Source organism: Leucoraja erinacea, chromosome 5 (assembly GCF_028641065.1).
Source record: "Leucoraja erinacea ecotype New England chromosome 5, Leri_hhj_1, whole genome shotgun sequence".
In the NCBI taxonomy this organism is placed as follows: Eukaryota; Metazoa; Chordata; class Chondrichthyes; order Rajiformes; family Rajidae; genus Leucoraja; species Leucoraja erinaceus.
The window spans coordinates 96,176,473-96,189,481 of NC_073381.1; the positions used below are offsets into that span (position 1 = coordinate 96,176,473).

Sequence of the window (13,009 nt, forward strand, 5' to 3'; positions counted from 1 at the left end):
ATCCATTGACTTGGCCTCCACAGCCGTCTGTGGCAATGAATTCCACAGATTCACCACCCTGCTTCTGACCCACACCTTTTGTGTTGCTTATGTACAAATGTAGCACTTTTGTTTATACCAGCTTGAGTATTGTTATATACAGTGCCCTCCATAATGTTTGGGACAAAGTCCCATCATTTATTTATTTGCCTCTCTACTCCACAATTTGAGATTTGTTATTAAAAAAATCACATGTGGTTAAAATGCCATTGTCAGATTTTAATGAAGGCCATTTTAGCCATAGTGTAGAAATTACAGCAGATACATAGTCCCCACCCCCCCAATTAGGTGTTTGGGACACAAGGCCAGGAAATAAAGTAGCCCATTTAGGTGCAGGAGTAGGCCTTCGAGCCCTTCGCACCTGCACCGCATTCAATATGTCATGGCTGATCATCCAACTCAGTATCCCGTACCTGCCTTCTCTCCATACCCTCTGATCCCCTTAGCCACAAGTCATGTTTAGTATTTTGTTTCATATCCTTTGCATGCAACGACTGCTTGAAGTCTGCGATTCATAGACATCACCAGTTGCTGGGTGTCTTCTCTGGTGATGCTCTGCCAGGCCTGTATTGTAGCCATCTTTAGCTTATGCTTGTTTTGGGGTGCTAGTCCCCTTCAGTTTTCTCTTCAGCATATAAAAGACATGCTCAACTGGGTTCAGATCAGTTGATTGACTTGGCCACTCAAGAATTGACCATTTTTTAGCTTTGAAAAAATCCTTTGTTGCTTTAGCAGTATGTTTGGGATCATTGCTGCAGAATGAACTGCCGGCCAATTAGTTTTGAGGCATTTGTTTGAACTGGAGCAGATAGGATGGGTCTATAAATCAGAGCATTGAGTATAGAAGTTGGGATGTAATGTTAAAATTATACAAGGCATTGGTGAGGCCAATTCTGGAGTATTGTGTACAATTTTGGTCGCCTAATTATAGGAAGGATGTCAACAAAATAGAGAGAGTACAGAGGAGATTTACTAGAATGTTGCCTGGGTTTCAGCAACTAAGTTACAGAGAAAGGTTGAACAAGTTAGGGCTTTATTCTTTGGAGCGCAGAAGGTTAAGGGGGGACTTGATAGAGGTTTTTAAAATGATGAGAGGGATAGACAGAGTTGACGTGGATAAGCTTCTCCCACTGAGAGTAGGGAAGATTCAAACAAGGGGACATGACTTGCGAATTAAGGGACAGAAGTTTAGGGGTAACATGAGGGGGAACTTCTTTACTCAGAGAGTGGTGGCTTTGTGGAATGAGCTTCCAGTGAAGGTGGTGGAGGCAGGTTCGTTTTTATCATTTAAAAATAAATTGGATAGTTATATGTACGGGAAAGGAATGGAGGGTTATGGTCTGAGCGCAGGTATATGGGACTAGGGAAGAATACGTGTTCGGCACGGACTGGAAGGGTCGAGATGGCCTGTTTCCGTGCTGCCATTGTTATATGGTTATACACTTCAGATTTAATTATGCTACTACCATCAGCAGTTGTATCATCAATGAAGATACGTGAGTCAATACCTTCAGCAGCCATACATGCCCAGGCCATAACACCCCCACCACTGTGTTTCACAGATGAGGTGGTATGCTTTGGATCTTGGGCAGTTCCTTTACTCCTCATTACTTTGCTCTTGTCATCACTCTGATATAACTTAATTTCCGTCTCATCTGTTCACAAGACCTTTTTCCAGAACTGTGTTGCTCTTTTAAGTACTTCTTGGCAAACTGTAACCTGGCCATCCTATTTTTGCAGCTAACCAGAGGTTTAGAAACATAGAAACATAGAAATTAGGTGCAGGAGTAGGCCATTCGGCCCAGCGTATCTTGCAGTGTAGCCTGTTTATTTCTGTTCATGAAGTCTTCTGCGGACAGTGGTCATTGACAAATCCACACCTGGCTCATGAAGAGTGTTTCTGATCTGCCAGACAGATGTTTGGGGGGTTTTCTTTATTATAGAGAGAATTCTTCTGTCATCAGCTGTGGAGGTCTTCCTTGGCCTGCCAGTCCCTTTGCAATTAGTGAACTCACCAGTGGTAGAGAAAAATGCTGCAGAAACTCAGCGGGTGAGGCAGCATCTATAGATGCTTCATAGATGCTGCCTTACCTGCTGAGTTTCTCCAGCATTTTTATCTACCTTCAATTTTTCCAGCTTCTGCAGTTCTTTCTTAAACAGTAAGCTCACCAGTTCTCTCTATTTTCTTAATGATGTTCCAAACAGTTGATTTTGGTAAGCCTAAGGTTTGGCTGATCTGATGTCTCGAAGAGTTTTATTCTTGTTTCTCAGTCTCATAACGGCTTCTTTGACTTTCATTGGCACAACTTTGGTCCTCGTGTTGATAAACAGCAATAAAAGTTTCCAAAGGTGATGGAAAGACTGGAGGAAAGACTAGGTGCTGAGACTCTCTTATACCTGCATTAAGGAGGCATTTAAACACACCTGAGCAATTACAGACACCTGTGAAGCTATGCGGTCTCCCAAACATTATGGTGCCCTGAAATGGGGGGATTATGTATAAACACTGCTGTAATTTCTACACAGTGAAACCAAAATGTATAAAAATGGCCTTTATTAAAATCTGACAATGTGCACTTTAACCACATGTGATTTTTGCTATTACAAATCTCAAATTGTGGAGTAGAGAGGCAAATAAATAAATAAATGATGGGTCTTTGTCCCAAACATTATGGAGGGCACTGTATGCCGAAAGCACAAAGTGTAGAAACAGGGAAGGACAGATGCTTGTTTGCAGCTGACGACACAAAGTGCTGGCTTTATGCCCCTGTCCCACTTAGGAAACCTGAACGGAAACCTCTGAAGACTTTGCGCCCCACCCAAGGTTTCCGTGCGGTTCCCGGAGGTTGCAGGTGGTTGCCGGAGGTTGCAGGTAGTGGAAGCAGGGAGGGAGACTGACAAAAACCTCCGGGAACCGCACGGAAACCTTGGGTGGGGCGCAAAGTCTCCAGAGGTTTCTGTTCAGGTTTCCTAAGTGGGACAGGGGCATAACTCTGCGAGTCAGGCAGCAGCTATGGAGACCACGTTTCTGGTCAGGGCCTTTCTTCAGACTGATCTCCAGTTGATCAACAGCGTCTGAAGAAGGGTCCCGACCCAAAACATCGCTTATCCATGTTCTCCCCAGGTGCTGCCTGACCCACTGAGTTACTCCAGCACTTTGTATTTTGATCAAGCTGCCAGCTTCTGCAGTTCCTTGTGTCTCTGCCATCATGGCACACGTTTAATGTCTGCTGTCTTTTGTTTTGACATGGACTGTGTGCTGACTGGAGCTGAGTTGATGATTGTGTTTTCAAGGGGAAAGTAGATGTCATGTAATTGGCCCTTTGCCGATGAAACATTTGCTTTTTAAAAGAAGGAATGGGAAAGTAAAAGTAATTGTCAAAATTGAGGAGCTTGCAAGAGGCAATGAACTTTTCCTGTTCCTTTATGTTTAGGCAGATATCAGCTGGTCGGTGAATGGCATTCCCAAAGGTATCATTAAACACAGCCTTGGTCTGATCCCCATCATGGTCAAATCAACCCTCTGCAACCTGCACGGCCTCTCTCTTCAAGATCTCATCAAACATCACGAAGAAGCAGAGGTACTGAACTCCTATTTGAAGCCTGATTTCCTTTGTCCTCGGGTGGTGATTCTGTCTGGGCTGCGGTGATTCGATAGACCATGGTGGTTGGGAAAAGGAGGGAAGCTTAGTGGTGTGTTTAATTAGTGTGAGGCGAGTATGTCTTGATGTTCAGAGAGATCTGGATGTTCATCTGCCCAGGGGAACCAAATAGAATAGAAACATAGAAACATAGAAATTAGGTGCAGGAGTAGGCCATCGGCCCTTCGAGCCTGCACCGGAAGGATCATGGCTGATCATCCAACTCAGTATCCCGTACCTGCCTTCTCTCCATTGACCCCTTGGCCACAAGGGCCACATGAAATGAAGTGGCCTCAACTACCCTCTGTGGCAGAGAGTTCCAGAGAACCACTGCGTGGATCTCGGTAAAGGATCATCGGGACCCCTTGTCCTGGACTTTCCCTAACATCGGGAACAATCTCTGCATCTAGCCTGTCCAACCCCTTAAGAAAAGGAACAAAGAATATGTGATGTTTTGGGTTGACACTGAAGATTGACAGAAAAATGCTGGAGTAAATCAGCGGGACAGGCAGCATCTCTGGAGAAAAGAAATATGTGATGTTTTGGGTTGAAACCTTCTTCAGACTGGGAGTCAGGGGAGAGAGAAACTGTAGGTCAATGTCTTGTCAATATCGGGGCAGGTGGCACAGCGGTAGAGTTGCTGCCTCACAGCGCCAGAGACCAGGGTTCGATCCTGACTATGGATGCTGTCTGTACAGAGCTTGCACCTTTCTCCCTGCGATCCCGTGGGTTTTCCCCGGGTGCTCCGGTTTCCTCCCACACTCCACAAAGACATACAGGCTGGTGGGTTAATTGGCATTGGTAAAAATGGTCAATTGTCCTTGATATATAGGATAGTGCTCGTGTACGGGGTGATTGCTGGTTGGCGTGGACTCGGTGGTTCGAAGGGTCCGTTTCCATGCTGTGTCTCTAAAGTCTAAATCTAGAATAACTTGTCTTTCCTCGCAAGAGGAATGCAGTAGGATATTGGAAGAATGTGGTGAGGCCTCACATGACAAGTAATGCACATGGTTTTAATCATTCTTTTATGTGTGTGTGTGTGCTTGTGTGTATATCTATGTATATAACCATATATAAATATTAAATATACATTGCAGATTATATATCATAGAGGTATGTAGACTAAATTTTAAATTCACTGGATTGATTGATATTTGATTCATATTCAGATTCAATTTTAATTGTCATTGTCCGTGTACAGTACAGAGACAATGAAATGCATTTAGCATCTCTCTGGAAGAGCGACATAGCAAATGATTTGAATAAATGATAATAAGTGTCCGGGGGGGAAGGGGGTGGTGATTGACAGTCACCGAGGTACGTTGTTGAGTAGAGTGACAGCCGCCGGGAAGAAACTGTTCCTGGATCTGCTGGACCGGCAACGGAGAGACCTGTAGCGCCTCCCGGATGGTAGGAGGGTAAACAGTCCATGGTTGGGGTGAGAGCAGTCATTTGGAAAGAAAGGATTCCTTTCGTGGGAAAGACGACCATAGATAGGCACAAAAAGCGTATGGCGTGATCGCTGGTCGCCGTGCACACGTTAAGACTGTTTCCGCTCCGTATCTCTAAAGTCTAAAGGTGATTGAAGGCAACAGGGTGGTAGACACAAAATGCTGGAGTAACTCAGCGGGTGAGGCAGCATCTCTGGAGAGAAGGAATGGGCGACGTTTCGGGTCGAGACCCTTCTTCAGACACAGCCTCACCCGCTGAGTTACTCCAGCATCTTGTGTCTACCTTCGATTTTACCAGCAGTTGCAGTTCTTTCTTGCACAGGGTGGTAGACGTGGTCTACTTGGATTTTAGTGTGGATTGTAGCAAGGCTTTTGACAAGGTCCTGGTTTGAATGGTTGGGTCGTGATTGAGGATGTGCATGCCAAGGATGTGGGTTGGTGGAAGGTGATAGTGGGGTGGGGGGGGGGTTGTTATGTGGATTGGAGACCTGTGCTATGTGTAGTGTCAATATATATGAATGATTTGGAAGAGAATATTGGTGGCAATGATTAGTGTTTGAAGATGGCGGTGGTGTGGTGGACAGTGAGGAAGGTTGGCTTGGGTCTGGAGAGACTGGGAAAATGGACCAAGGAATGGCAAATGGAATATAACTCGGACATGTAGGGGATGAGGGTGATCCTATAGCGGTGTATAAGATCATGAGAGGTTTAAGAAAGAACCTCAGATGCTGAAAAAAGGTAGACAAAAATGCTGGAGGAACTCAATGGGTGAGGCAGCATCTATGGAGCGAAGGAATTGGTGACGTTTCGGGCCGAGGCCCTTCTCATGAGAGGAATAGATTGGGCAGATGCACACTCTTTCCCAGAGTAGGGGAATCGAAACCAGAAGGCATCAGTTTAAGGTGAAGGGGGAAAGATTTTATAGGAACCTGAGGGGTAACTTTTTTACACAAAGGGTGGTGGGTGTATGGAATGAGCTGCCAGAGGAGGTAGTTGAGGCTGCGGACTATCCCAACGTTTAAGAAACAGTTAGACAGGTACATGGATTCAATTAAAATTGAATCTGAATCTGAATCTGGATAGGACAGGTTTGGAGGGATATGGACCAAACATAGGCAAGTGAGACTAGTGTAGCTGAGACATGTCGGTCGGTGTGGACGTTGGACATTGATAATGTGGTGAGTAGGCACGAACATGGAGAAAGCTAAAGCTAAACATCAGATCAGTTAATGACGTTGTGAGCGGCATAGGCTATTGATTATGAAGAGCTTTGTGGAAAATTGCAAATGTACAATGCCCCAATATAGTTACCGATTGATATCTTCCTAACTCTCCATGTTTGGATCAATCGTTTACCTGCAAAGACCTTAAACTACATTGCAGAAGATTCTGTTTGCTTTGTGTGTGGGATGTATGTATAAACATCACACTTCCTTAGTTATTGTCACCAAATCATGTCAACATTCAGCAACAGATAGCAGATACCAAACCTTGCATAGTAAAATAGACAGTCTGACCCCGACAGTCCTTTCAGGTTAGGCAGAGGTTCACTTGCACCTCCTCCAATCTCATCTACTGTATCCGTTGTTCAAGGTGTGGACTCTTATACATCGGCGAGACCAAACGCAGACTGGGCCATCGCTTCCCGACCCGAAACGTCACCTATTCTTTTTCTCCAGAGATGCTGCCTGACCTGCTGAGTTACTCCAGAATTTTGTGTCTACAGCATAAACCAGCATCTGCAGTTACTTCCTGCAAACCTTGAATAGTGATCATAAGTTCTGGGATTCGGCCCATCAAGTCTACTCAGCCATTGCTCATACATGTGTCAGAAGGAACTGCAGATGCTGGTTTACACCAAAGATAGACGCAAAAACCAGAGATATAGACGGTGGTGTGGAGAGATAAAGAACAATGAATGAAAGATCTGTGTAGGAATGGGAAGGAGAATTAAAATGTCCAGCAACTGGGAGATCAGGTTGGTTCACGCGGGCTGAGTGAAGGTGTTCAGCGAAACGATCGCCCAGTCTGCGTTTGGTCTCGCCAATGAATAAGAGTCCACATCTTGAACAACAGATACAGTAGATGAGGTTGGAGGAGGTGCAAGTGAACCTCTGCCTAACTGAAAACGACTGTCGGGGTCCCTGGACACAGTCGAGGGAGGAGGTTTAGGGACAGGTGTTGCATCTTCTACGGTTGCAAGTGAAAGTACCTGGGGAGGGGGTGGTTTAGGTGGGAAGGGATGAGTTAACTAGGGAGTTGCGGAGGGAACGGTCTCTGCGGAAGGCGGAAAGGGATGGAGATGGGAAAATGTGGCTAGTGGTGGGATTCCATTGTAGGTGGCGGAAATTTTGGAGGATTAGAGCTGGAAAAAGAAAAAGAAGTACTGACACTTTTGAAAAATATAAAAGTGGATAAGTCTCCAGGTCCTGACAGGATATTCCCTAGGACATTGAGGGAAGTTAGTGTAGAAATAGCAGGGGGTATGACAGAAATATTTCAAATGTCATTAGAAACAGGAATAGTGCCCAAGGATTGGTGTACAGCGCATGTTGTTCCATTGTTTAAAAAGGGTTCTAAGAGTAAACCTAGCAATTATAGACCTGTTAGTTTGACGTCAGTGGTGGGCAAATTAATGGAAGGTCATGTTTGACTAATCGTCTGGAATTTTTTGAAGGGGTTACTAGGGAAATTGATGAGGGTAAAGCAGTGGATATTGTCTATATGGACTTTAGTAAGGCCTTTGACAAGGTTCCTCATGGAAGGTTGGTTAAGAAGGTTCAATTGTTGGGTATAAATGCAGGAGTAGCAAGATGGATTCAACAGTGGCTGAATGGGAGATGCCAGAGAGTAATGGTGGATGGTTGTTTGTCAGGTTGGAGGCCAGTGACTAGTGGGGTGCCTCAGGGATCTGTGTTGGGTCCACTGTTGTTTGTCATGTACATCAATGATCTGGATGAAGGTGTGGTAAATTGGATTAGTAAGTATGCAGATGATACTATGGTGTTGTGGATAATGAAGTAGACTTCCAAAGTCTACAGAGAGATTTAGGCCATTTGGAAGAATGGGCTGAAAGATAGCAGATGGAGTTTAATGCTGATAAATGTGAGGTGCTACATCTTGGCAGGACAAATCAAAATAGGACGTACATGGTAAATGGTAGTGAATTGAGGAATGCAGTTGAACAGAGGGATCTAGGAATAACTGTGCATAGTTCCCTGAAGGTGGAATCTCATGTAGATAGGGTGGTAAAGAAAGCTTTTGGTATGCTAGCCTTTATAAATCAGAGCATTGAGTATAGAAGTTGGGATGTAATGTTAAAATTGTACAAGGCATTGGTGAGACCAATTCTGGAGTATGGTGTACAATTTTGGTCGCCCAATTATAGGAAGGATGTCAACAAAATAGAGAGAGTACAGAGGAGATTTACTAGAATGTTGCCTGGGTTTCAACAACTAAGTTACAGAGAAAGGTTGAATAAGTTAGGTCTTTATTCTCTGGAGCGCAGAAGGTTAAGGGGGGACTTGATAGAGGTCTTTAAAATGATGAGAGGGATAGACAGAGTTGACGTGGACAAGCTTTTCCCATTGAGAGTAGGGAAGATTCAAACAAGAGGACATGACTTGAGAATTAAGGGACAGAAGTTTAGGGGTAACATGAGGGGGAACGTCTTTACTCAGAGAGTGGTAGCGGTGTGGAATGAGCTTCCAGTGGAAGTGGTGGAGGAAGGTTCGTTGGTATCATTTAAAAATAAATTGGATAGGCATATGGATGAGAAGGGAATGGAGGGTTATGGTATGAGTGCAGGCAGATGGGACTAGGGGAAAATAATTGTTCGGCACGGACTTGTAGGACCGAGATGGCCTGTTTCCGTGCTGTAATTGTTATATGGTTATATTATGTGTTGTATGTGATGGCTGATGGAGTGGAAGGTAAGGACTAGGGGACTCTGTCTCTGTTGTGACTAGGGGGAGGGGGAGCAAGGGCGGAGCTGTGGGGTACCGAGGAGACACGAGTGAGGGCCCCATCTATGATGGGAGAAAGGTTCCCTAAAGAATGAGGACATCTCGGATGTCCTGGTATGGAACACCTCATCTTGGGCGCAGATGCGGCGTAGACGGAGGAATTAGTAGTAGGGGATAGAGTCTCTGCAGGAAGCAGGGTGTTGGATGATCATACATGGCTGATCTATCTTTCCCTCTCAACCCCATTCTCCTGCCTGCTTCCCATAACCCCAGTCATCCTTACTAATCAAGAATCTCCACCTTAAAAATTTCCATTGACTCGGCCTCCACAGCCGTCTGGGGCAATGAATTCCACAGATTCACCACCCTCTGACTAAAGAAACTCCTCCTCGTCTCCTTTCGGATGGTAACTCCTTCTATTCTGAGACTACGACCTCTAGTCCTAGTCTCACCCACTAGTAGCAGAAACGTCCTCTCCACCCAGGCCTTTCTCTATTCAATAATTTTCAATGAAATCCACCCCCTTACCCTTCTAAACTCCAGCGAGAACAGGCCCAGTACCATCAAATGCTCATCCTATGTTAACCCAATCATTCCTGGGATCATTCCCATTCCGTTCTCCTTGAGCTGTAAATTTTAATGATACATAGGTAGAGAGATACTATTTTAAAGATATATAGATAGATACTATTTTAAAGATACATGGATAGATAGTTACTATTTTAAAGATACATAGATAGATAGATAGATAGATAGATAGATAGATAGATAGATAGATAGATAGATAGATAGATAGATAGATACTATTTTAAAGATACATGGATAGATAGTTACTATTTTAAAGATAGATAGATAGATAGATAGATAGATAGATAGATAGATAGATAGATAGATAGATAGATAGATACTATTTTAGATACATAGATAGATACTATTTTAAAGATACATAGATAGATACTATTTTAAAGATACATGGATAGATAGTTACTATTTTAAAGATACATAGATAGATAGATAGATAGATACTATTTTAGATACATGGATAGATACTATTTTAAAGATATATAGATAGATACTATTTTAAAGATACATGGATAGATAGTTACTATTTTAAAGATGCATAGATAGATAGATAGATAGATAGATAGATAGATAGATACTATTTTAAAGATACATGGATAGATAGTTACTATTTTAAAGATACATAGATAGATAGATAGATAGATAGATAGATAGATAGATAGATAGATAGATACTATTTTAGATACATAGATAGATACTATTTTAAAGATACATAGATAGATACTATTTTAAAGATATATTTGATCTATGGATAATTATCATCATTAGTACTTACCAGTAGAATTACTGAATTCCAATTTAAGATGGGTTGACAAGATGTGCTGTGAGTACTGTGTTTGCAAACCTGAAATGCTGCGACTGCAAGTAAGAGCATTTATTTCATTGCTATATGTTTCGGGACGTGTGACAATAAAACTCTCTCGTCTCCGTCGCCCCCCCCCCCCCCCCCCCCCCCCCCCCCCCCCCCCCCCCCCCCCTCATCTCCCTCCGGTCTCTCAACGCAGCAGAAACTGAACTTCTCCTCTTTTGAACAGGAAATGGGAGGATACTTCATCATAAATGGCATAGAAAAGGTCATCCGGATGCTGATCATGCCCCGTCGGAATTTTCCCATCGCTGTGCTGAGACCCAAGTGGAAGAGCAGAGGCCCAGGCTACACGCAGTATGGTAATGTAGTTCTAACCAAGCGACGGTGGCGCAGCGGTAGAGTTGCTGCCTCACAGTGCCAGAGACCCGGGTTCCATCCTGACTACGGGTGCTGTCCGTACGGTGTTTGTGCGCTCACCCCGTGACCTGCGTGGGTTTTCCCCGGGTGCTCCGGTTTCCTCCCACACTCCAAAGACGTGCAGGTCTGTAGGCTAATTTTACTTGCTGTTATTGTAAGTTGTTCCTAGTGTTCGTAGGATAGCGCTAGTGTGCGGGGATCGCTGGTCGGCGCAGAGTCGATGGGCTGAAGAGCCTATTTCTGCGCTGATTCTCTAAACTAAATTAAATAAAATTCCGAGCTTGGAGAATACACTGTAACATGATTGTGATATTTGGAATGGCGTTTTAATAAGATATTTGATTTGCTGTTATCATGAGAAATAGAAACAGGAAAAAGGGTCGTGTCTGTGGAAAGGTCCCAATCTGAAACATTGTCTGTCCATTCCCCTCCACAGATCCTGCCTGATTCACTGAGTTCTTCCATCAATTTGTTTGGTTTTTTTGTGGCAGAAACTAGAATGAGATCAGCTTTAGTTTGCTCTCAACATCGAGTCAGATAGATTAATCGCCATTGTCCTGAGCTGGTTCAATGGTTCTTTATTATCATGTGTAGCAAGGTACTGAAAGCTAAAACCATGTCCCGCACGCGCAGCCTCTGTGTCCTACACTGACTCCACATGCCTTAATTCCCATGATATCCAAATATCTATTTATCTTTGTTTTGAAGGAAGTTAATGGCTGAACCAGGTCCGGAAAGAATTCCAAAGACTTAGGACTTTATCCCTTGGAGCGCAGGAGGATAAGGGTGATCCTATAGAGGTGTATAAAATCATGAGAGATATAGAGAGGGATAATGAATGAATAAATGTATTGGCCAAGTATTCACATACAAGGAATTTGCCTTGGTGCTCCGCCCGCAAGTGACAAGATGACAATTAAGAATGACACATAAAACATTAAACATTAATAATACAACATTATCGATTAAACATGTGAATGAAATAAAATAGCAGAGCAAAAGGAGGCTACAGATTTTTGGTTATTGAGTAGAGCTGCTACTCGTGGGGGAAAAAAACAGTTTTTTTGTCTGCTTTGATAGTCCGGAGTCGCCTTCCAGAGGGAAGTGATTCAAAGAGTTTTACCTTTTACGCAGAATAGGGAAATCAGGAACAAGAGGATGGGTTTAAGGTGAGGGGAGGCAGATTTAATAGGAACCTGAGGGGCAATTTTGTCACACTCATAGTGGTGGGTATATGGAATGAGCACCCCGCGACATGTCGCCTGTATGGTCGTGAGTAGTCGCCCAAAGAGTCGTACCTTTTTCTAGTCGCCGCTGGATTTTCAACATTTTGAAACTTTTTGGTGACCTGCTGCGACTATGATGGGTCCCAGTCGAAACAATTGGGTGCGGGACAGGCCCTTAAGGGTCTCGACCTGAAACCTCACCTATTCCTTTTCTCCAGACCCGCTGAGTTAATTCAGCTTTTTGTGGCTATCTTTGTTTTTTTGATAGGTTGGAACAAAGGCCAGAAATGAAAAATCAGGTGTGAATAAAGGGATTGAAAATTGTGAAGCCAGAGGAAGGAATGTATTTTGAATGGGTTGTTATTGAAGGATATCCTCCTGAACTCTGCAGTTTGATTCATATAGTCAAACTATTTCATTCTGATAAGACCTTGGTGGAAGCAAACTTTCCATGCTTTCCATCTGATTTGTCCTTCCTTGATGCCTGAAGTGGTGACACAGTAAATACATGATAGAAAATTGAGAGAGGCATTCTTCTTTCGTGTTCTTCTGTTTGTGCACGTCGAGTTGATTGCATTCGTCGAAACAGAGCGGACCACTTGAAAGTTGCAATCTTCCACCCCAAAAGAGGCATTGATAGGGGTAGACCGTCAACTTTTTTCCCCAGGGTGGAAATGTCAAAAACTAGAGGGGCATAGCTTTCAGGTAAGAGGAGCAATGTTTAAAGGAGAAGGAGGGAGACAGGTTTTAACACCGAGAGTGGGAAGTGCCTGGAACATGCTGCCAGGAGTGGTGTTGAGGACGGATATGCTGGTGATGTTTCGAAGGCTGTTGGATATGGAGGGATATGGATGGTGTGCGTGTAGATGAGATTTATTTA

The 13,009-nt window shown here is 43.7% G+C and overlaps 1 protein-coding gene across 1 annotated transcript in view; it reads left to right on the forward strand.

The window, feature by feature from the left end:
* The window catches only part of polr1b (RNA polymerase I subunit B), a 69,415-nt gene that overhangs the window by 3,727 nt on the left and 52,679 nt on the right, over positions 1 to 13,009 (forward strand). Inside the window, exons 3-4 of the mRNA XM_055636310.1 lie at positions 3,474 to 3,620; positions 10,713 to 10,845. Of these exons, the coding sequence (XP_055492285.1) occupies positions 3,474 to 3,620; positions 10,713 to 10,845 (280 nt within the window). The remainder of the gene's footprint in view (positions 1 to 3,473; positions 3,621 to 10,712; positions 10,846 to 13,009) is intronic.